The sequence below is a fragment of the Acomys minous genome, assembly GCF_964271855.1.
Source record: "Acomys minous genome assembly, chromosome: 3".
NCBI classification, from domain to species: Eukaryota; Metazoa; Chordata; class Mammalia; order Rodentia; family Muridae; genus Acomys; species Acomys minous.
In genome coordinates this window covers 93,027,947-93,051,777 of record NC_140485.1, presented here as the reverse complement: position 1 = coordinate 93,051,777, position 23,831 = coordinate 93,027,947, and the positions used below count along the sequence as shown (strand labels likewise).

At 46.7% G+C, this 23,831-nt stretch overlaps 1 protein-coding gene across 3 annotated transcripts in view; it reads right to left on the bottom strand.

Moving 5' to 3' along the window:
• Nucleotides 1-23,831, bottom strand: part of CRYBG1 (crystallin beta-gamma domain containing 1) — a 195,465-nt gene that overhangs the window by 54,347 nt on the left and 117,287 nt on the right. For 2 of the 3 annotated variants that reach the window (XM_084777102.1, XM_084777103.1), the window contains one exon: nucleotides 1,241-2,706. In XM_084777102.1, coding sequence (XP_084633228.1) covers nucleotides 1,241-2,706 — 1,466 coding nt within the window. Of the gene's footprint in view, nucleotides 1-1,240; nucleotides 2,707-20,386; nucleotides 20,564-23,831 lie in introns of those variants that run through there. The other variant, XM_084777104.1, reaches the window with a different exon arrangement.

Genomic DNA, 23,831 nt, shown 5'->3' with positions numbered 1-23,831 from the left:
ATGTTCTTCATTAAGCACATTTCCCTCCTGGCTTCCAAACATGTTTCAGAGCTTACTTCTTTAAGAAATCAAATAGAGCCGGGGGGGGGGGGGGGCGGGGAGGTGCACTCAGGGAGCAGAGGCAGGTGGATCTCTTTGAGTTTGAGGCCAGCCTGGTCTACAAAGAGAGTCCAGGATAGCCAAGGCTACACAGAAAAATTCTGTCTCAAAAAGCAAAATAAAAAAGAAATCAAAGAGAATGAAACCATTCAGTTAAAAACAATGCTGCAAACGAGACTTTAATCAATATGTGAATCAACACAGGAAAAACTTGAGCACTCAATAACTTTCACGGACTGGGAGGAGTGGGGTGCTCAGTTCTATAGAGAGCGCTCGCCACAGTCTTGCCCTAGCCACACAAATCAGTTACCAGCAAACCACAAGCCCAGGCTTCTCCAGGAAGCCAATGACTTCTTGTCCTGTGCTTCCAGAACAAGGGAAACTCCACCTGGCTCTTTTAATCTGATTTGTGTATTTTTTATTGCCACAAGGGGGATGTAAAACGTTCAAGGCAATAGACTGAATCACAAGTGTGGGTCATCTCCCCCCCACCCCCCACCCCATAGCACACAGAACAAAGGGTATCCAATAAATACTTAAGAAATTGCTAAACTTAGAAGGGAGCACGTTAAGTCTGTGCGGCTGTTTTGCATCTTTTCACTTAGCTAATTTTCAATAATAACAGTGACCAACTCAATAACAGAAAAGTCATTTCTAGCCCAGAAACAAAAATACCAACAGGTTCCTTAGATCACAGAAAGGGAATCATTAGAGGCCTCCTTTAAGCTTACTTTAGCACAACAATGTACTAACTCCATAAAAAGGTCTCTTGGAGTCTCCCACCTCAAATCCACTAGGTCACATTCAAAATACTGCTGGCTCCCTGTGACGATCCTGAAACACCCCTGTACACTTCGGATAAATATAATTAGCTATATCAAGCCGTTAAGTCTTATCTCTACTGTTTACATAAACACCGTGCCTCAAGGGATATCCTATTTTTTGCATTTATTTAACTTAGATCTTACGTTAAAGTAGGAATTAGACTCGAAGGCTGGCAAATGTGTCATATTCTAAGCCTTAGCTCTGCAAACACCTCTTTCTCTCTTTGAAGTTTTCAACAGGAAAAAAAAAAAAGTACAGGTTACAGACAACCGTACAACCCTACCAGCCCCATGCCCAGACTTCCGTAGCTACTTACAGGGTCACTTTGGTGGTCACAGTCGACCGGCCGGCGCCGAAATGGTTCCTGGGCTTCAAGCTGTCGGCGTCGGACGCTCCGGTTCCCCTGCCCGACTCTCGGCTGCGGGCCCCCTCGCCCCGGCCATCGAAGTGGTGGGACAGCGGGCCCCTCTTGTGCTCCGGCTTGATCTCCGGCAGCAGCGAGCTGCTCTTGACCGTGAGCTCCCGCGGGACGATGCGTCCCGCCTCCTCCCCGCCGTCCGCCGCGGCGGGCGCCTTCTTGGGTGGGGACTCCTTGGCGGGAGCGCGGGAGCCTCCGCTGGGCGCGCTGGGCACCGCCTCTGGGACCCGGCTGCGGCCCTTCCGCTTGGTGGGAGAAGAGGTGGGTGGCTGCTGCTTGCCGCGGTCCGGATCCCCCCGGAGCTGTCCTCTGGTGCTGGGGGTGGCCTTGGGCTCCGGGCCGTCGGGAACCGCGTGTACAGATTTCACTTTCCTTTCCGCCGTGCCGTTCTCAGGGGCCGCGTCTGGCGCCACCTGGACGTCGAACACCGAGTCGTCCTTTGAGGGGCTCTCGGGCGCCACGGCGTCCGCGCCCGGGGAGTCCGTGGATTTCTGAGACTTCCTCCGCCGACCCGACCGGCGGCCGCTAGACTTCTTCTCCATGTCGTCCGAATCGTCGCAGTCGTCTGTCCCCGGAGCAATCGAGACCGGCCCGTCTACCTGAGCCACCTCAGTCTTGCTCAAGTAGATGTCCAAAGTTAGCACTTTGGAGGGATGCGCGTGGTCGGCCTGCGGGGCTGTGCAGATTGTCTCTGCGCCCTGGGCGGGTGGCTCACCTGGCAGAGCCGCGTCCCCCGGGGCCCCCAGAGAGCCCTGGTCGGCACCCACGTCAGGGGCTCCGTCCGGGGCCTCTCCTACTCCTCCCACGAGGCGCTCCTCAGGTGGCGACCCCGACACACCCCTCGCGGTCTCTGGTTGGAGGCCAGCGCCTGGCAACGCGTCCTCCCCCGGACAGCGGGCGGGCGTCTCTGAGCTCTCCTGCCCCGAGCAATTCCCCGGTGAGGAATGCGGCTCCTTGGCAGCGGTGGTGGCATTTGGGAAGGTCTTTCCCTCTGCCTGCAGAGGTTCTAATTGGGCTGAATCACTGTCGTGGCACTGCTGCACAACCCCTAGACTGCTGCTGGAGCAAGATGACAGTTCGGCGGCGTCGCAGGGGGTTGCCTGAATGCAGCTGACCTCCGGCTGGTCCTCTGCCTCTTGGCGGGAGCCCGCCTCGATCTCGTCGGTTGGCTTTGGTTGGCTGTCCTGGACCTTACTTTTCTCACTCTCTGTTTCAGGGAGTTTAGCAGAGGCCGATTTGCTATTTGCGTTGGTGGGACTCTCTAACCCGTTCCTAGTGTTCCGTCTCCTTCCAGCCGTAAAGAGAGTGCCAAGTTTTCCCAACACTGGCTTCCTTCTGGTGTCTTCCGGTGGTTGTGCTCTGGACTGGAAAACAAAGAGAGGCGGGGAGAGAAAACTTGAAAATCCGTGTTTTTTGTTTTCCTCCTTTAGTGGGTTACAAAACTGCTGCGAACCAACTTGGCATTGGACCAGATGTCGTGGGAAATGAAAAGGAACAGCCAAGCGCGGCGACGCACGCTTTGTTAGGATCTAAGAAAATTAACTTTAAAATATATGAGGTAGGGTCTCATTCTGTAGCTCTGACTGTCCTGGAAAACTCACCTTGTACACCAGGCTGGCCTTGAACTCACAAAGATCCGCCTGCCTCTGCCCACTGAATGCTGAGGTTAAAGGCGTGCACCACCATACCTGTGGCTGAATTTCTTTTTCTTGTATCTTTGGTTGTGCGCCTAGCCTTTAACAGCTGAACTATCTCCCTGGCCTTAATTTTCTTTTCCTTAAACACATTTTCGAAGCTACATTACTTACAACAGTATTCCGTTACGTTTTTAATTCGGTAAGTCCAGATATTAGATGTATACAGTAAACAATTCCCAGTTTGCACTGACTAATGCTTTTTGCTTCTTTCCTTAATAAAAATGCAAATTTAAAGCAACCAGGCAGAGTTCACCGCCGCTACCCCCACCCCCACCCCCACCACCTTAGGGAGGGATTTTTACTGAAACATCTTCCTTTCTTTTCTGGGATGGGGTAGGGTGGGAGTGGCCCAAGGTACTAGCGGCCTTCTGGAAAACTTTAGGAAACACCTGGGCTTAACCTTAAGTAATGGTGCAGGAATGCAGCACCTGGCTCCGCCCAACGGGGCCCACGTGTCCGCATTCAAACCGCGCGGGCGGCCGAGGGCTGTCCCGCCTCTTCCCAAATCAAGCCTAGACTTCCTGAGGAGAGTCCCGGGCCGAGAGGAAGGGGCAGAGGGAGGGCCCCACCTACGCAGGGAGGGCTGTGGAAAGCTAGCTTAGCGGACTCGGCCTCCAGGGCTGCATCCCTCACCAGGTGTTGCAATCCTTGCAGCCTTTGTGCATCATGTCAATGAAAGCAAGGACACCCCTCCCCACCTCCAAAGGGGTCCGCGACAGGGAGGAGTGGTTAGTGGGTAACGGGGCTGGAAAGGGGAGGAAGCCATGAGCCACCCTTGGCTCCCCCGCAGCGTGTATGGGTGGGTCAGGCCGACTCACCCAATCCCCTATCTAGGGACAATTTGGTAAGAGCCAACCCTTAAACTCAAAACACTGGCGAGAGTCTGAGCCCTGAGGAGGCAGAAACCAGCCCCAGCTTTCCTAAAGGGCGAGCGTTTGTTCGGGGCAACACTGATTCCTGCCGCACTCTTTAACGCAGAGCGTTTCCTTTGAGCTGCAAAAGCAGCTCAGGGAGCCCGGGGATTGTGGGAAATGTAAAAAGCCTGGGGACGAAGAGCATGCGACCAACACATCTGTTGAGTCAGATCTGGCAGCATTAGATCGTGTAACCCCGCTGCAACGGAGTGAGAGAAAATATTCCCTATAATAGATGGGGAAAAGATGTTACAAAGGCTAAGAAAAAAAAAAGTGCCGGGGGCAGGGGAGATAGGATCAGTGCCCCTTCTGGTTCACCACAGCGGACACGGGGGGGGGGTGCAGAGGGAACCCAGGAACCCTAATGGCTCCGGAGAAACAGACCCCAGGCTCCACAGACCCAGACTCGCAGCAGTCTGAGAACCAGAGAGCTGCCAGGAAGGAGAAAGATAAGACTTAGGCACCCAGATGTGATACTACTACGCTTCTAGATCTAACCAGTGCTGCTTAAATCCAGTTCTTCGATGCTTAGTGAAGTAAGAGTAAGCGGCCAGAGTTCCTAAGGAAACGTTTGGGGTTTTGTTGTTTTTACAAGTCAGTTGATTTTCACTTAGAATACCACGGCTGGAAAGCCCTTCTGACGCTGAAAATAGACCCCTTGGTTTCTACTGCCTTGACAGCCCATCAAACATAGCCTGAGACGGTAGACGGGAAAACAGGCTTGAGTCTCTTGGCCCAATTCCAGCCCCTTGTCAAAATTAAACGACTAGCGTATGTATCATTCTGTCCAGTAATGTCGCATGCTGTAAGGACGCCTGCTCAGCATACTCTTTATTTAGTGCAGGCGACCCCACCCCCAACCCTCAGTCACAGTTGTAGCTGATTTTTCAAAAGCCGCTTGCTTGCTCTTCTCCTGGACTGTCGAGGATTTGTTTTCTTCTTACACCCCCAGGTGGCAGCCAATTTTTCACTCGTTAGACAGTTCTGTTGACTTTTCTAGAACGTCATGGTTTGGTTTGCTTATACTATCACTTTTACAATAACTCCATTCAGAAGGGCCCCAAACTGGAAACACTTTAAGTGTCCATCCAGTGCTAAATGGATAAACAAATTGTGATGTATCTCAGCAACAGAGGAATATTAAACAATAAAAAAAAAGTGACAAGCTTTTAACCTACAGGGGCACCGAGGATTCTGAGGATGTTGCCTGGTTGCCTAGCAAGTGGAAGGCTTTGTGTTCAAGCCCCAGTACTCTCATCAGAAAACCTTTCCAGGGTAGTCAGAAACATCCTCTCTCTTGCTTATAGTGGTTACATGTGTGTAGACAGCTTTCAACACTCGTCAAGCTGTGCGTTTAAGAAGGGTAGACTGGCTGGCCACAGTGACATATACAAGTCGCCCAGTTACTCAGGAGAATAAAGCAAGATTTCCTTTTCTTTCCTTTTTCTTTCTTTTTCTTTTTCTTTTCTTTCTTTTTTGGTTGTTGTTGTTTTGTTTTGTTTTTTGATACAGGGTCTCACTATGTAGCTCTGGTTGTCCTGAAACTCACTATGTAGACAATGCTAGCCTGGAACTCACAGAGATCTGCCTGCCTCTGCCTCTTGAGAGCTCAGAATAAAGAGATGCGCCACCACACCCAGATAAGAGGATTTCTTGGTACCAAAGAGTTTATGGCCAACCTGAGTACAGTAGCAAGACTCTGGTTCTTTAAAAAGAAATTGACAGAGACAGATGGGTACCTACTGGTTCTGGTCAGCCTGGCCTGTATAAGGACTTCTAGGACAGCAGGGCTACACAGCAAGACCCTCTCTCCAAGGTGTGCTTGCTCACATGTAATCTCAGCACTTGAGAGACGGAAGGAGGACACTCAGGTGAGTTGAAGACCAGTCTGGTCCACAAGAGACCGTGTCTCAAAAGAATAAGGAGAAATAAACAAATACAAAGACGAGTTTGTACTAACTTGTAGCTTAAGTAGAGTTGCTTTAAAGTAAAGCTTTCCCCTAGGAAGTGAGAATCTGACAGTGTGTGTCAAGCACACAGTTCTTACAGGAAGGGGAGTGTGAGAACCCTTAAGTCATCTCAGAGGCCCCTCTCTTATCTCTCAGCAGTAAAGAGTTCCCCAAGGGGCCAGCCTTTGAGGAACACCCAGAGCCATCACCTCTGAGCAGGACCAGCTGGGCAAGGCTCCCAATGACCCATTCATTGCATCAGAAGAAAGTCCTTGGTCTTTTAGGAATACCTTTCTTAAGCAAGTTACACATTTCTTCACAGTCAGAGATTGTTTTCTGACCAGCGTTCACAGGGAAAGTTCAACAGATGAAGAACCAAAAACCAGTGGAACAGAGAGTACTCTTTGGGGCTTAGAGTCTTAAACCTAAGGTGGGCAGCCATAGACCCTGCACCTTCTCTCTCAAGCCCATTAGGAGAAGAGTGGTCGCAAAGACCTATCAGGATGCTTCATGGTCCCTTGGTATGTCCTCACCCCAACTCTCCCCTCCTGTCGACCTAGGGTCCTGGGGTACCCTAGGGCTGGATATCCTCAGGTCCCGTGTTCCCATCTTAATTTAGGAATCCAGCAGCCCTCCCTGTGTGGGACTTCCCATCTGTGCCCCCCCTGCCATTGGCCAAGCCACAACAGACTGTTCTGGAGGCGACACGGACACGGAACAGTTTTAGAGGTTTTGGGTTTGGTTTGGTTTGGTTAACACTCAGTGTGGCTCATCGGGGGACCTTAGAAGTATTCACAGCAAGGTGTAGAAGCCAGGGTGGTCATGGCTAAAATGCTGTCACGGGGAGCTCAGCCTTTCCTGTGTGGCAGCAAAGTGCCACTTGGTAAATGACGCCTTGTGCTGCTCTACACCTGTGCAGTTGCCTCATTTGACAGGCAGCTGAAGACCAGAACATTCAGGATAAATTGTCAACGCACCCCAGTCTGCCCAAACATCTGGACGTGCATGCAAAATTAATTTTTGTTTTATCACAATCACTAATTGGCCTATGAGCATATATTGGGGAAGGAGGTCCCCCTCGGTCACAGACATGGGGAAGGGGAATAGGGTGAAAGTGGGAGGAACGGAGGAATGGGTGGATGCAAGTGAGGGGAAAACAATTTAGATTAGATCTGAATAATTAAAATTTAAAAAGAAGAAAGAGAAAAGAGATTACTAATTGTAGTCATTGGCATCAATTCTAAAGTAATTCACCCAAAATTATGTTTGAATGCTAAGAAAATTATGTTGAACACATTACTTGAAAATGTGCCAACATTTAAAAGTCATGTCATTTCCTAGTGTGAGTCCCTCATCAGCACGAAAAATGTCCTGTCTGCGTGTCTAGCCACTAGCACAGGGATTTCCAGATTGAGGTGGTCAACAAGCATCTGTTGCCACTAACAAAACAGGGCAGGGCACCTGATGGGTACCACTTTCAAGGAGGTACCAGCATTTGTGAAGATTGCAAGGAGCTTGGCTTAGGTCTGACAAACAGAGTCAAAATCTTTTCTGCTCAAGACTTAGTGTGGTCCGCATGTATGGCTGCCCAAGAGAGGATTCCGCAAATTGATGCAGCCACCAGCTCACTAACTGCCTAGCTTGACTGCCAGCATCCAGCCCAGTTCTGACTCAGGGAAGCCCAGTGAGATCTTGTATGTCCTCACCTGTGTGTCCTTCTAGAACATGGTCACCGTGTACAAGAATGGCTCTTTTAAAAAAATAGTGATTTTTGAACTGCTCCCTTTGTTCAGTTTTGAATAAAATCTTCCTTCAGCTTTGAGGGGGAACAATTGAAGTGGGTGTTAGCCTGAATGAAACGGTTAGCCAGACTACTTTGATAACGCCTTGGGTTCCCAGCTCTGTGGTTTGGCATTTGTTCTGGTCAAGGACTTTTTTTCTTAATAAAAATATGTATTATGTATGTCATTTCTCTAGTGTATGGTTTAAAGATAGAGAAGTTAAAATTTGTTTGTTTATTTAGTCTCACTGGGAATTGCATCCAGGGCCCTATACACATCTTGACCTCTGAGTTATAGTGCCCTTCAAAATAGAAGTTTAAGCTACTTTAGTCTTCAATTATCAAAAGTTCTTTTAAAAAAGAAGTTTTTAAAAAGTTTAAAAATGTCTTCAGTAAAAGTAAGAACTACCCAGGGCTGAGGAAGTTACTAATCTTGCCTACCAACCATGAACTAAGCATTGGGTCCCATCCCTACGCAGCACTGCCATAAAAAGAGGACATAGTGGTACATGCCGGTTATCCCCGCACCCGGAAAGTAGACACAGAAGGTCAGGAGTTCTATGCCATCTGAGTTATACACAGAGTGTGAGGCTAGCCTTGGGTAAATGAGACCTGTCAATTACTTTAAAGGTAAGAAATATCTTAGAACCACGTGACGGCCAACTGAAGACCAGAAGTAGGGGACATGGGACACGGGACGGAGAGAGAATAGAAACAGTCCACAACTGGAGAGGAAACCTCAGAGTGCCTTGTTGGGGGAAAGAAATGCACAAAAACCATGAAAGAGTTTTCACTCTTTTGGCTGCGATCTGGCTTTGGCCTCAACATAGGATATCACTATGTAGCCCTGGCTGGCCTAGTACTTGATATGTAGCCCATCCCAAGCGCAGAATTAAGATTAAAATTGCCATTTCCCGACACTAAGTGAACAGCTGTAAATTATCTCAATAGAGCCGTGGAGACAAAGGAAATTACACTCAAGGGAGCGTCCAGACACAGATCTCATATGCCTCAGAGCTGGATTTGAATTGGACACTTAAACTATCCCTCACCTGTCATGTTGTTTTCCTTTTTGATATTGCTTGTGCTGATGTATGTGCACAGGTAATGCAAAGAAATGAGTCCATGTAAGTGGACTTATTAAGTACTGATGTTTTTCATTTTAAATTTATTTTTTCCTATTACATAGTATCCAGCTCCTGTTCTCAGACTATATCCTTAATAATTTAGCCATTTCTGGGATGCGAGTTCTTGTTTGTTTGTTTGGGTTTGGGTTTTTTGAGATAGCGTTTCACTGTATTGATGAAATTGGCCTTGAACTTGTAGGGCTTAAGGGCGCCTTCCCTTCTGCCTTAGCCTCTGCAGCATCTGCAACTACAGTCAGTGACTTTTTAGTGGTTCAGATACAGAACAAGGATGCTGTGCTATCACGCTTGAGCCGGGGCAGCGATTTCTCCCAAGGCTGTTAAGGACAGCAGCAGGCACGGTGGGAAGCAGGCTCTGATGGAGCGTCATGTGGGGCTGTCCCATGTGTCTGCTTCAGATGGTGCAGTCAGTGACAAGTTAGGCCTTTGGCCCTTTGCTCCATCATCTCTCCTCCCGGACTCCCTGGGGGGCACACTTGCTCGCTGGCCTCTTTCTAATATTCGTCACTGCTTTTAATATCCGGTCCGTCTCTGCCGCCTTTTCACCTTATACTTTCTGATTTCTTTTCTACCCCTTTACTGTCACGTGATATGCCCTTCTTCACTGATTCCTCCAGGTTTTTTTCTAATAATGTCATGAGAGCCAAACAGCAACCACATCCTGAGGTTAAAAAAAAAATCAGTTGTACTGTTCTGTAAAACAGAGTGGCGGAAACTTTAGTCCGTACCTCTTTTCTTTACTTCCCATACTTAGTGGTGTCCCAAATGAAGGTGTTACTACTGATTATAAAAGCTTCCATTTAGAAAGGGTTAAATGTCCCCTTTTCTGAAGTGTAGCAGAGTCCCAGTTGGGAATGCAACCCAATGGCAGAGCACTTGTCTGGCATGCTCAGCATCCTGGGTTCTATCCCCAGCACTGTCCCCAAAAGACATCTTCAAGTAACCAGAAAAGGGACTGCTATGAACTGCCACAATCACAACATGCCACTTCCCGGGCACATGGGTGTACACACAAAGGCATCTAAGTCAGCACACAGCACACACCACACAGATACGCGTTACATTATGGAGTTCTATTCCGTTGCAAAGGAGAGTGAAATCATGCCATTTGCAAGGAAAAAGATGGAACAAACAAAACAAAACAAGCAAAAAACATCTTAAGTGCAGTAAGCCAGTCATAGGTAAATTGATACTATATGTGTTCTCTCAAATGTGGAATCCAGATTTTTTGGGGTCCCTCGGGGGGTACAAGAGGGGAATGGAGACTGGGAGCAGTATAATGACAAACCTATCATATATGATATGTGGTGACAAAGCCCATTATTTTAGACACTGTCCAAGAAATTAATAAAGGTAAATAAAAAGCAGATCTCCAGTTTCAGATGAAGATCTTCCTCAGGTCATTTCTTTTTTTTTTTTTTTTTTAATATGGAATGCTTCACGAATTTGCGTGTCATCCTTTCGCAGGGGCCATGCTAATCTCTGTATCGTTCCAATTTTAGTATATGTGCTGCCGAAGCGAGCACCTCAGGTCATTTCTTATTTGATTGGTTGGCTTTAATTTTTTGACACAGGGTCTCGGAGCCCAGGCTAGCCTTAACCTCCTGCTCTTCCTGACTTCACAGCCCAAGCGTTGGGATTACAGCCTCTCCAGACCTCACCCGACTTAGGTCCGTTACAGAGACAGAGTGAAATCTCATTATTCAAAGCAGCGGACACAGTTTACAGCTATCAACACTTTTGCTTTTGAGACAGGTTTTCCCACTTGAGCCCAGGCTGGCTTGAAACTCGCTACATAGTCCGGGATGGCCTCAGCCTTCTGGTCTCAGCCCAGGAAGCGCCGGGACTACTACACCTGTCTAAGCCACTGACACTTGCTCACGCAAAAGAAGAGTTTTTGATGGCCAGGTGGTGGCACCCATCTTTAATCCCAGCACTCGGGAAGCAGAGGCAGGGGGATCACTGTGAGTTTGAGGCCAGTCTGGTCTACAGAGTGAGTTCTAGGACAGCCAAGGATACACAGAGAAACCCTGTCTCAAAAAACCAAAAAAAAAAAAAAAAAAGAGAGAGAGAGAGATATTTTGAAATATGAAATAATTCGGTTGTTAAATTCATGAATAATAATTGATCGTCTACTTTATGCCATAGGTTTCTCTTTATCGTAAGAAGGTGGACCACGGTCAAAGAGACTAATTTTTCTAAACACAACTCAGCTTTTCTAAAAGTTGATGCCATGGTTTTCCCCTGTGGCATTTCAGTCCACCCTTAGGGATGAGACCTTGTACGTCAGTTGAAGGCATGCATCCCACTAGTGTGCCTTGCTTGTGCAGCCTGGCTGTGCAGCCACAGTTGGGATGGAATAGCTAGCAGGCAAGCTCACTCTTGGGGTGGAGCTTTGCTCTAGAACTGTTAGAAGTGTAAAGTGTGTTCCAGGTCTGCTGGCTCACCTCACTTCCCGCCCCCCCCACCACCACCGCCACCGCCCCACCCAATGCGCGAGTGCCTGTGTGTGTGTGTGTGTGTGTGTGTGTGTGTGTGTGTGTGTGTGCACTTCACCCCAACCATAATGGAATAGAGACTGTGCCCCTTGCCCTTTAGGTTCGACCGGTGGGAGGCCCTGACCAGAGCAGAGGGAGGGGTGGGTGGGTGGGGCACAGAGCAGGCAGAGGGAGGCACTGACAGAGGGGTAGAGGGAGGGACTGCAGTGCTTAGACCCAAGCTGACTATGCCGGCCTTGACCACGGCTTCCTTCTCCTCCCTCCCTTCCGGGCCTACAGTGAGGAGGGGACCCAACAGGGCCAGCTGAGGGCTCACTAGTCCTCGCCAGGGCTTCAGCAAGGCTTCGTGGAGCTGGAGTAGGTATAATAACTTTGAGAATTTTCTTTAAGGGGAAAAAAAATGCAGCAGGTGTGGTTGTGTGTTGTAATATACCCTCCAGGCTGAGGCAGGGGGATTGTCAGTTCTGGGCAGTCTCAAAAAAAAAAAAAAAAAAAAAAAACAAGGGGAAAAGAGGAGTGAAGGCAAGAAAGAAAGAAGTGGGCAGGAAGGAGGAAGGAAAGAAGAAGGAGGAGGAGGAGGAAAAAGGGAAAGAAATGCAAACTTCTGGGTTGTACACAGATACCTGGAAGAGGCCATGTGGGTGGAGGACGTCTTTAAGTGCCCTTGGTTTCCAACCTCACCCACACTTTGTAATGACCTTCATTGCTTTCCCCAGTTACCCAAGTCAGCATGTTCCCTGGGCTGGGACCTCAACCTCAATATTGTGTATCTAATTAGAAGTATCTAATTAGAAGACAACCCAAAACGTCTCCTTTAAACTAAAGTCTCCCAAATATTTTCCTTCGGTCACAAAGGTAACTGACAGGCAGAACAAATTTGCTTCACAGTTGCGCTATGCAATTCTAATTTGGTGGGTGGTTTTTTTTTTCCCTCCCTTGTGCACAAATGTGTGATAAAGGATACACAGGGATTTGACCTTCTAGCCTGAGTATTGCTTACTCTGTGCGTGCCCTGCCTGCATAATTAAATGACTACCCAGTGAGTGTCTAATTAAAGTTTAGCCAAACTGGGAAATAGAAATGTGCTCACTACAAAGTGGTCAACTCAGTACTAAGAGGTGTGTCCTTTATACGCTTTAAGGATGGCCTAGACGACAATTTGTGCTGAGGATGGAGAAGAGTGACAACGCGGCGAGCACTCGTGGAGTCTCAGAGCGCATGTCCTAAGGAAGCCCAACAGTCCATTTCTAAATGACATGGGAGAGACTAGGACTGTGCTGATGAGCAGAGCGAGTGCCTGCAAAAAGGTGGGCCTGGCTTAGCTGTGTGTGTGCGCGTGCGTGCGTGCGTGCGTGCGTGCGTGTGTGTGTGTGTGTGTGTGTGTGTGTGTGTGTGTGTATGTGGCTTCAGGCTGCCTCCAAGACCTTGAGGCTTCCTAACAGAAAGCCAGGTTAAGCACATTTTAATGGTGGCAGAAAACAGTGGAATTTATTTCTAGAAAGTGTGAAAACACTTTTCCAATTAATGTAGAGTAGAATACACAGTCAACGATGTGTTAACGTAACTGAGAAATTCCCAAGTTTCTTGTAATTTCTAATAGGAATTATTGACTTGTTAGCAACTCTCCTACTCTGTTGTGCCCTAGTCTAACTGGCAGGGACTTAACTATGTAGCCCAGGGTGGCTCACACCTCACACTCCTCCTGCCCTGGCTCCTGGGTAGGAAGGTTACAGTGTGCACCATCGCACCCAGCTAATAAGTCCCAGGTAATGAAGGGGAAAGTAGCCGAGTGCCATGGTCCACAGGAGGCGTGAAGGGCTCAAGTTCCAGGCCAATCCCAATTACAGAGCAAGACCTAGTGTCCAAAAAAAAAAAAACACAACCAAAAACAAACAAACAAACAAACAAACAAAAAACCAGAAAGAAAAAGAAAGAAAGAAAAGAAAAGAAAAGGAAGAAAGAAAGAAAAAAAGTAGAAAAGAAAGCACACGCTTTCATGAAGAGAACTTGGGAACGTTACTAAGGGATCAAATCGTTTCTCCTCTCAAAAATTGCACACACACAGGGGTGGCAGAGTGATGGTTCAGCAGGTAAGAATGCCTGCACAGGAAGGAGCAGAGTTTGGACCCCAGCACCCACATAAAAAAAGTCGCATGTATCTGAAGAGTGTGACCAATCACTGTCGATGTGAACGCTTAAATGTGTTATGGCCAGAACAGAAAGAGACAAAACAAAACAACAACAACAAAGTCTACACATCTACTCTTGTATTAATTTGCGTGTGCAAATTATGTAAATTCACAGACTCTGTAGAAGACAAGAGCCTCAAGGCGTGACCCCCCCTTTGTCTTCCCATCTGTGGAACAGCACCTCCTTTTCCATCGCTGTAACCTCCTCTGTTTTCCTGCCTAGCACTCATCTTTACACAACCCTACAGGCCTATTTGCATGGAGGACTCCTTGCGGCCTGTCTGCCTTTCCTTACAGAATGTGAGCCCTGTAGGGGGTAGGAACATAGTCTTAGCCTCCAAGTCCCCAGTCTTCTATGAGTGCTTGGTGCCAATAAACACTCACTACATCTTTACTAGTCACAAAAGCACAACATCATCTACGTTTTCTAGAAATCTCTTACTCTGACACCTAGCAAAGAGGAGACAGCAGTGGCTAATGGAGCCCCGCCAGGAACTAGCCTCACTCCAACAGTAGTCTCCTTCCCTAGTTTCCCCCAAATCCTCTTCTGAAACACTTGCCCTCTGCGTTGTTTTAAGAACTGAATGTGGTGCTTGTAAAACACTGTTTCGGGGGGAAGAAAGAGGAGACGGAGAAGAGGAAAGGCCAGTGCTCCAGTTCGCGTCTGGAGTGCCCCTGAGCCTGGCGCTACTGGGAGGTCATGAGTGGACTAAAGAGGTGGGATCCTGTGAAAGGTCTTGGGGTGACTGGGTGCAGATCTTTAAAAGGTGTCTGTCTTTCCCATTCAGCTGCCAGAGGTAACCGGTGTCACTTTGTCCTGTTTTCCCTGACATAGTGCCTTACCACCTGCCGAAAAGTGACAGCCATCTCACCACAGACTGGAACTTCCAAAACTGGGAGCTAAACAAACAAACAAACACACACACACACACACAAACAAGCAGATGTCTTCCCTTTATGCATCAATTATCTCAGCCATAATAACCAAAGGCTGCTGGACTGGCGTGGTAGCACATGGCCAGCCTGCATGCGGCACATGGCAAGTCCTAGACCAGCCTGGGCTATAAAGCAATACCCTTAAAATGAGCAAGCAAGAAGGTGAAATCATGAAAGAAATACACATTAACATCTGCAAGCCAGAACCACAGATAAGGTCAAAAAGGTAAGTTCCCAAACACCTGCCATAGCTACTTTACCTCTCACATTTTTAGCAAGCTACATAAGGTCATTTCATATGTACTATTTGGTATGCTTTTCTGCCACTGAGTTTGTGTTATTAAATACACTTCTATATTAATATTAATCATTGCCTGCTATGCCCCTGCCTCATATCCGCTGTGCCCACAGTGCCAACCATGCCTGTCTCAGCCCTGGACAATAGTGTATTTACTCTCAATCTGTTGGAGGATGCAGAAAGGACTGCAACCTGTCGGTAAACAGATCTTGAGTTATTTTCACAGGAAATGTTTCTAGTTAGTTACCAGGGAAATGAGTAGGCAAGACACACGATATAAAATAACAGGACCCACAGGGTCCTGGAAACCTACAAGAAGAACTTTATGACAGGCAGATCTGGGTCCTGGGGTCCTCCTCAAACTAAGGCACCAGCCAAGGTGAAATAGGCAGTAAACTTCGAACCCCTACCAAGACCTAGCCGACGAACACGATATTCTCCACTGTTGAGTGGAGAGTGAGATCTGATTCTCACGTGAACTCTGGTGCCCCTTTTCTGACCATGTCCCCTGGATGGGGAGGCCTGGTGGCACTCAGAAGAAGGATAGCAAGTTACCAAGAAGAGACTCAATAATCTTAGAGCATACATAGGGGGAAGAAGTCTCCCTCAATCACAGACATAGGGGAGGGGAGAAGGGGGGAAGTGGGAGGGAGGGAGGAATGGGAGGAAACAGGGGAAGGGCTAACAATCAAGATGTAATATGAATAAATTAATTAAAAAAAAATAAAAATAAAAAAAAATAAAAAAAAAAAAAACCGAACAGAGCAATCCCTAACAGTGGAGAGGCAGCAAAGAAAAGACTCCCACACACTGGAGGTCACTGCTGTCACTACTCAAGGAAAAAAATCATTTTTCCTAGTGGAAAAATTCTGCTCCCTAGGACAGAAGTCCTCAAAATTTTAATTTTAGAATTCCTTGACATTCTCAGAAATTAAGGAGCACAAGAGCCTTGTCTATGTAGGTTATATCTATCAACGGTTAGGTTAGAAGTTAAGACTTAAAGCCAGGTGCGGTAGCATATGTCTACAATCCTAGCACTTAGGAGCCAAAGGCAATTGGATCTCTTAGTTCAAAACAAGCTTGGTCTCTATCGTGAGTTCAAGGAAAAGTGGGGAGAAAATAATCAAGACAAAAACTGAGAAGGAGGGAGGAGGAAGACGAAGTCGTCCAACAATACATAAGGCATCCTTTGGCCATCAGATCAAGACGCCACTGCATCTCATGTTGTCTCTGGGTGGATCCCCGACTCTACACTTAGAAGCTCAGAGGAGTGCAAAGGGCAAATAATATTTACTTTGCAGGGTTACATAAGCATTTGGACATGGCCAAGTTCCCCCAAAATGCCTCTAGAATCCCCGAAGGCCCCAAGACCTTGCTGTGAGAACAGTCGTCTTGAGAAGTCTGTGTGTGCTGTCCCCGGATGCGGGCATGAGCATCTTCGCCACAGTAGTGTTTCTCATGACTCCCAGGCACAGCCAGGCCAGGGACCCTCGCTAGCAGGATGAATCAATGAACAGTGAAGCATTCATAAAACAGAGTGCTTCAGAGCAACAGAGGCAGCACCTTCAGCTGCCCACTATCCATGGGTGAGTCTCCTAAATACAATGGTTTGGTTTTGTGGCGGGGCCTAACGCTGTAGCCCAGGCTGGTTTGGAGCTAGCTCATTGTGTAACTCATCTGGGAGGCTTAGGCCTCCCCCTTCTAAATGCTAGGAATGCATTTAATGGTGTGTGTAGCACCACGCCCAGCAACATAAATATGATGTTGATTGAAAGAACCTAGATATAGGTGAGACTCTAACATATAATTCCATTCATGTGAGATTCAGAAACTCAAAAACTATTGTGTTGTCTTGGGGTATGCATATAGGTGGTAAATCATAAGAAAAAGCAGAGATAGACTATCATAGCAGTTCAGATAAATAGCTATTGGGGCTAGATAGATGGCTCAGTGCTTAAGCTCACTAGCTGCCCTTCAGAGGACCTGGGTACAGTTCCCAGTACCCAGATGGTGGATAACAGCTGTCTGTAACTCCAGAGGATGCAGCGCCCTCTTCTGGCTTCCACCGACACTGCATGCATGTGGCACACAGGCTTACATACAGGCAAAAACGCCTACCTATATGCGTCACAATCTTTCAAATAAATAAATATCTTAAAAGATAATGGTGACTTCTTTGTGATGTGGATCCTTGCCCTTATTTAAAACTTGGTTACAGGCTGGGTGTGGTGGTGCACGCCTTTGATTCCAGCACTCGGGAGGCAGAGGCAGGCAATGGCTGGGAGTTTGAGGCCAGCCTGGTCTACAAAGCGAGTACAGGTCAGCCAAGAATACACAGAGAAACCCTGTCTCAAAAAAGAAACAACAACAACAACAATGAAAACACACACACACAAAAAAAAGCAAATAAAACTTGGCTACATTATCATGGATATTTCTTCTCATTTAAATTTCTAAATATGGCATGAGTGCATTATGTATCTTGACTACTGAGCATTTGCTGTTGTTTGCTTTCTGGTTTGGTTTTCAGTTGTTTGTGGGTTTTGGTGCTCCTTGGTCATGTGCCTTACCCCCCTCCCCTATCCTGGTCCTGCCCTTGATGATGAGGGAATGTTCATCAGAAACCAGGAAGAAGTGGCAACATCTTATTTCTTACGCCGTTTCCAATCACCCCAGTGCCTGCTTTATTATTATCCATTATTTCCCACACGTAAGGTTTCTGCTCGGCTCTTCTGATGCAAGCTGTTTCACAATAACTAGGAACATGCATGCCTTTGGTTTCCAAAGCCAATGAACTTGTGTCCTATGCTAATTGGCCTTTTAATTTTCCTCTTTTGTGATTTCAGTAACCATCCTTAAGAACCTGCCTTGTGCCTGGGACCTGCTAATGGCCTTGTGAGGGGCACAGGCACCATTCTCACTTCACACCTGAGGAGACTGCCCAAGCTTGTCTAGCAGGGTTCACGGGGTGTAGGTAGATCAATCGGCTTAGCACAAGTTAGGTGCTTATGATTATACACAAGTATGATCAGGAGTTTCACATGCTCTTAAAGGCCCATAATCACGATGCTCCTAAACCTACATGTTTGTTTTTACATTGGCAAGTCATTTCAAAAAGCCATTTGCCCAGACCACAGGTGTATTTAAAATGATACATGGCTAATCTAACCTTCTTCCATTTCTTGTTCTCTCTGTCTCTGTCTCTCTGTCTGTGTCTGTCTCTGACACACACACACACACACACACACACACACACACACACACACGTTCCCTAAGACATAGAAAGAGCCGAGAGGCAGTGTGTGCTGTAGGAAGCTGAGGCAGTCGCAAAGGAGGAAGCTATGACGTTGGTCTTAGACCTGGAGGCAGTTCAGTGGAGTCCAGAGAGCCTCCCAGGAACTACCAAGCTGCTTTAAACTTTTTGGACCCAGCACTGAAATTGGCCGGACATGGTAAAATTATCCTTGTAAGGATTTTCAGACATCATCTAATATCTTTGTCTGGTCTCTGGGGCAAGAAGATAGATTTGCTTCCCCTCGCACAGACACAACACATAGGGTTTTTTGTTGTTGTTGTTTGGTTTTTTGGTTTTTTAATTACTTGCTTGCTCCATGAGGCTACCCTGGCCCAGAAGGGTTGAGGCAAGGCAGAAGAGGCTGGGAGCATGTGTCCTCTGGGAGTAAGGAGAATTATGCTGTGAGAATTATGCTGCTCTGAAAGTAAGATGTTTCATCACTGTGTTCCTGGCAGACAGTGAGCTCAGATGCCTTCTCTCTGCCTCAGCTTGCACGTCTGGATTACACTCTGCAGAGCTGGCTCCTGCTCAGACTTGAGGCAGACAAGCCTGCACACCCAGGCTTTCCTGCTCAGTACCATCCTGGTTGTGCCTGGAGGCATGGGCAGCAGGCTCTGCCCATTTCAACATTTCAAATTAAAATTCAATTTTAACTACTGAGACCTGTAGTGCGGGGTACTAGGGCTGTGTACCCTTCCCTGTGCGTATCTTGTGTATCTTTAATCTCATAGCACAGATGGTCAAGACAGAAACAACTTTCAGGATGCTCAACCCGGCTGATTTCTCTCCCTAGCCCAGCCCAGGCTCACCTAGCAACATTCACACCCTGAGCTGAGGCAAAGCTTCTGGTGTTGGGCACTGATTGACTAAAACATCAGAAATTTCACTTATTAAACTTCAAATCCTTTTGACGAGTCATATCTATGATATTCTTAGACTTACATCATGGTTGATTTATATTTGTAATATTTTTTTAAGTGGATTTTTCCTTTTTTGGTAAATATAAGATATTGGCTCTTTTTTAAAAGATTTATTTATTATGTAAACAGTATGCATCAGATCACATTATAAATGGTTGTGAGCCACCATATGGTTGCTGGGAATTGAACTCACGACCTCTGGAAGAGTAATCAGTGCCCTTAACTGCTGAGCCATTTCTCCAGCCCGATATTGGCTCTTTTAAGATTTCTTAGAAAATATTAAGAGGGCCGATGAGATAGATGGCCCAGCTGGCAAAGATGCTTGCCGCTAAGCCTGAGGACCCGAGTTCTATTCCCAACATCCACAGGATAGAGAACAGAACTGACTCCTGCAAATTACATTCTGAGCTCCACATGTGTGTATGGCCTGAGTGCATGCACGCATGTGTGCATGCAAACAAACACAGCACTCACAATTTAAAAATGTTTTTTAAAGGGAAAGATTAAAAGCACAAACCCACTTTTAAAGTCTGTCTGTCTGTTTCTAGGATACCAGCGACAGGCACGTGTTAAGTGTAAAAGTTCTAACAGAGAAAACAGAGGCCGTAAAGCCCATCACAAACTCAGGGCTTAGTGTTCGCGCCTCTGTGATTAAACAGGTGGAGCAAAGTTTAATAGGTTTTATATAAGTGTCCTTTTACTTAAAAGTTTACAAAGCTGCTTTCTCTATTATCTGAATTCTTAGCACTTCTTGAATGATAGGTTGAAAGGAGCCAAGTTGTTCCCATAGCATTTTTGTGTCCTAATAAATCTCGTTTGGGGAAGGCATGTGCAGTGCACAATAACTTGTTACCGGGCAAGCAGGGAGAGCGGCAGGCGGCCAACACCCAGTGGAGACACATCTGAGAGCCAGCCTACATCTGAGAAGAATGTGTAACACTGTTTCAGCTTCTACCCCCCCCCCAAGGTGGAAATCGATCCTGACACTCAAAACATTTCCTCCCCCACTAATGTCTCTCTCCCTTTGTCCCCACCCCTGCCCCCGAAGAGCTGAAACCAGTTTGTCTTTGAAATCCAAAAGAGGGCAGGGACAGAAGCTGGGCAAAAGAGTTAACTAAGTCATGGCAGTCCGCTGAAGAGCAGGGTTATGTGCCAACAGGAGGATGTGCAGAACCCAGATGTATTTAACAAGAGCACAGACCACGTTCCCTCTTAGACCCAAAGTCTTTATGGGTAGCTGGTCCCCACTGTATTTCTTCTATTCAAAATTGCTTAAACCCATTAAAAGCAAAGAATATGCCAGCTCTAGATGAAAAATACTTTGTGAGGTTAATTGATGTCATTGGTCTCTCACTTCTGTATCAGTTAGAAACAAGGTCTTAGGCAATAGAGAGCTAACACCACGGCTGTGGTCACTTCTTACCATGCTGTGGCTTCTTCTCCGATTCCTATGAACACATCAAAAGGACACAGGGAGCAGCATGCAGCTCGGCCCACATTCCCTCTCTCTGGCCCTCTCACCACAGCCCAGCCTGTCCACCTTCCAGAGCGCCCCGTCCACCTCCGGCAGCTCACTCTCGCCAGCAGGAACTGAGGCACAGACACTGACGGTTCACGTGAGGAGCTCATCTAATAAGGGAGGGTGTGTTTGATTCAAGAGCTGAAAGGGTTAAAGAGGTGCGCCCTTTTTGGGGTGTGACATTACACTAAACTTGCTGAAAAGACACCAGAGGAAATAGTAAGCAGGTAGTTTGGGGAGAGTGCCCTGCATATATTAAGCTCTTTAAAAAAAAATATCCTGCATGTGGGTGAATGAGAAATATGCAGAGTGAAAGGCATAGCTTAGCTCTGATTTTTAACTCTCTGGTGAACAAAGTATATTGTCTTTAGTGCTGGGTTTTTATTTTTATGTTGCTCTAATTCCAGTTTTATTTAATTTTGCTTTTTTGTGTTTTAGAAAAGTGTAAACTATATTCCATAAATCACATCTCATGTAATATTATTAAAAATGTATGAGGGGGTGTCACATCATAGAAAGGATAAAAATTCATCCATTTCATTAGTACTCAAATCACTGATACCAATATTCACTGATAAATCTAATCCAGTAATTATAATCATTACGTTGTAACTGCAACCACAGGCAGTTTGGTTTTGTTCTGTTTTGTTTGTGGAGTCTGAGATATGCAGGACACTTTTCCCACATGCAGTGTGAAAGTGTTTAGTGTTTGGCGGCATTCTTCTGGTCCACTGCTGCAGCAAGCATGGCAGCTCCAGCAGCCCTCCTTGTGCTTGTCCTGTTTGGGAGTGACATGTGTCAGGAAAAACAGCTGTCTTATTCCATCAAGAAGAGAGCATTAGCCAGGTGTGGTAACACACACTTTAAATCCCAGCACTTGGGAAGCAGAGGCAGGTGGATCTCTGTGAGTTCAAGGCCAGCCTGGTCTACAAAGGAAGTCCAGGACAGCCAAGGCTACACAGAGAGACCATGTCTCAAAAAACCAAAGAAGAAGAAGAACAAGAAGGAGGAGGAGGAGGAGGAGAGGAGGAGAAAGAGGAGGAGGAAGCAGCAGAAATATCTGCCAGCTTGCCTCAGGGGCTGTGCAAGCACCGCCAATGGTGTCTGTATAAGATGGTACTCATTTTCTAAAGTTTTATTTTCGACCATAGTAGAAATCATACAGCACACACGCTGCCATCTAAACGGTTCTTAAGCAGCTAATTCCATAATACTATATTCATATGGCTTTGCCAAATGCCTCTAGGACATTTTCATTGTACAAAACTAAACCAGCATTTCGGCTAAAGACGAGTCTCCACTCTCTGCTGTCCAGGCCTGGAATCTGCCATCCTACATCCTACCTAAGTCTGACTGCTTTGGGTCTCTCACGCATAGGACATCACACAGTGTCTTTTGGTGACAGACAGTACAAACCTGGCATTGGGGTGCATGCTTGTAACCCCCAGCATTTACGAGGTAGAAACTGGAGGATCAGGAATACAAGACCAACCTCCTCTACAGAGCCAATAGGAGGGCCAGCCTGGGCTATCCAAGATACCATCTCAAAACACAAAACACACCTACCAACCAAACAACCAAACAGCAGCAGCAACAAAACCACCCAGTTACCTACTACAACTTTTCAAGGTACAGCATGCAGTCTATTTCAAACAACAAGATCAATAGACATTTATTGGTTGCCAGCTCTGTCAGTCACAATCTGGGGGGGAAACCAAAACCAAACCAAACCCGCAAACCAATTGTGGAGAAAGACACAGATATGTGGGGAAAAGAAAACCACAAGGAAATACTGTCATTTAGAGGTATGTATAAGATGTGACAGGAATGTAGCCATAGCTACCATTTAGGGTTGGCCCATGTAGAAAAAGTTATGCTTTGTTAAGTGGATTAGCTGACTTAACAAACCTTCTTCTTGGGGGCTCCAGAGTTCATACCAAGGCAGTCCTGCTCTCCCCACAAGCCTGGAAAGTGAGCTGTCCATTGGCTGGATTTGAACAGGGGGTCTGGGTTCACTGCATGTGTTGTCCTTGGTTGGTGCAACAGTTTGTATAGGCCTGCCTGGGCCAGATCTTCTGGCCTTGATGGTCTCCTTGTGGGTCTCCAGAACCTTCTGGGTCCTTCCACTGCCCCCACTCTTCCATACCAATCTTAGCACTCAGCCCAGACTCCAATCATCCTGAGCCCCAGCATCTGTCCCGATCCCCTGCTGGGTGGAGTATCTCAGAGGACACCTATGTTGGGCTAATCTCCATTTATAAGTGAGTATATACCATGTGTGTCTTTCTGGGTCTGGGTTACCTCACTCAGGATGATCCTTTCTAGTTCCATCCATTTGCCTGCAAATATCAAGATTTCCTTGTTTTTAATAGCTGAGAGGCCCTGAGGGCACACAGAGGAAGGGGGTGCAGGCTATTTGGAGGTGACCTGATAGGCTGTTGTTCCATGGTGGGGGAGGAGGTCCCCTTCTGAGAGGTCTAGGGGAGGGGAATAGGGTGGAAGAGAGAGGGAGGGTGGGAACAGGAAGATACAAGTGAGGGGATAACAATTGGGATGTAATCTGAATAAATTATAATAAATCTTTTAAAAGCCTTTTTTCTCTCTCCCTTTTAAAAAACTATTTTAACTTTATAAGTTACTATAAATCTAAAGAGTCCTTCTGCAACAATCTGCACCAAACAAATATGTGTATATAAGAGATTTATTTATTTGTGTGTGCACACACGCGCATGCGAAGGTACCCATGAAAGCCAGAGGTTACAAGTGGCTGTGAGCTGCCTGACATGGGAGCTGGGACTAGAACTCAGATCCTCTGGGGAAGCATCAAGAGCTCTTAACCACTGAGCTCTCCAGCCTGTACAGCCACTTAGATTAAGAGCTCTTAAATACTATAGCATGTGACAACAAGACTGGGGATGTTAGCCAAGTGTTTGCCTGGTATGCATGAGGTTCTGGGCTCTGCATAATAATAGGCAACACACAATGCCACCACTTGGGAGTTGGAGGCAGGAGTATTAAAGCAAGATCATCCTGGCTACGTAGTGAGTTTGAGGCCAGCCAGAGTGACACAAGACCTTGTCTCAGAAACAAACAAACAAACAAACAAACAGGCAACATAATCTCAGGCAAGATTTCTTCTACTCACTCAATCTGGATAAAAAATATATTAAACATTAATGTCAACATCCTACTACCTTGTACTCACCTCTGTGAGGAGCAGACTAGATGGCTTACTTTTTTGTTGTTGTTTTTTTGAGACAGGGTTTCTCTGTGTAGCCTTGGCTGTCCTAGACTCACTTTGTTTGCTTACTTTTGCTTCTAGGAGCTTAGACATTTATCCATAAAACAA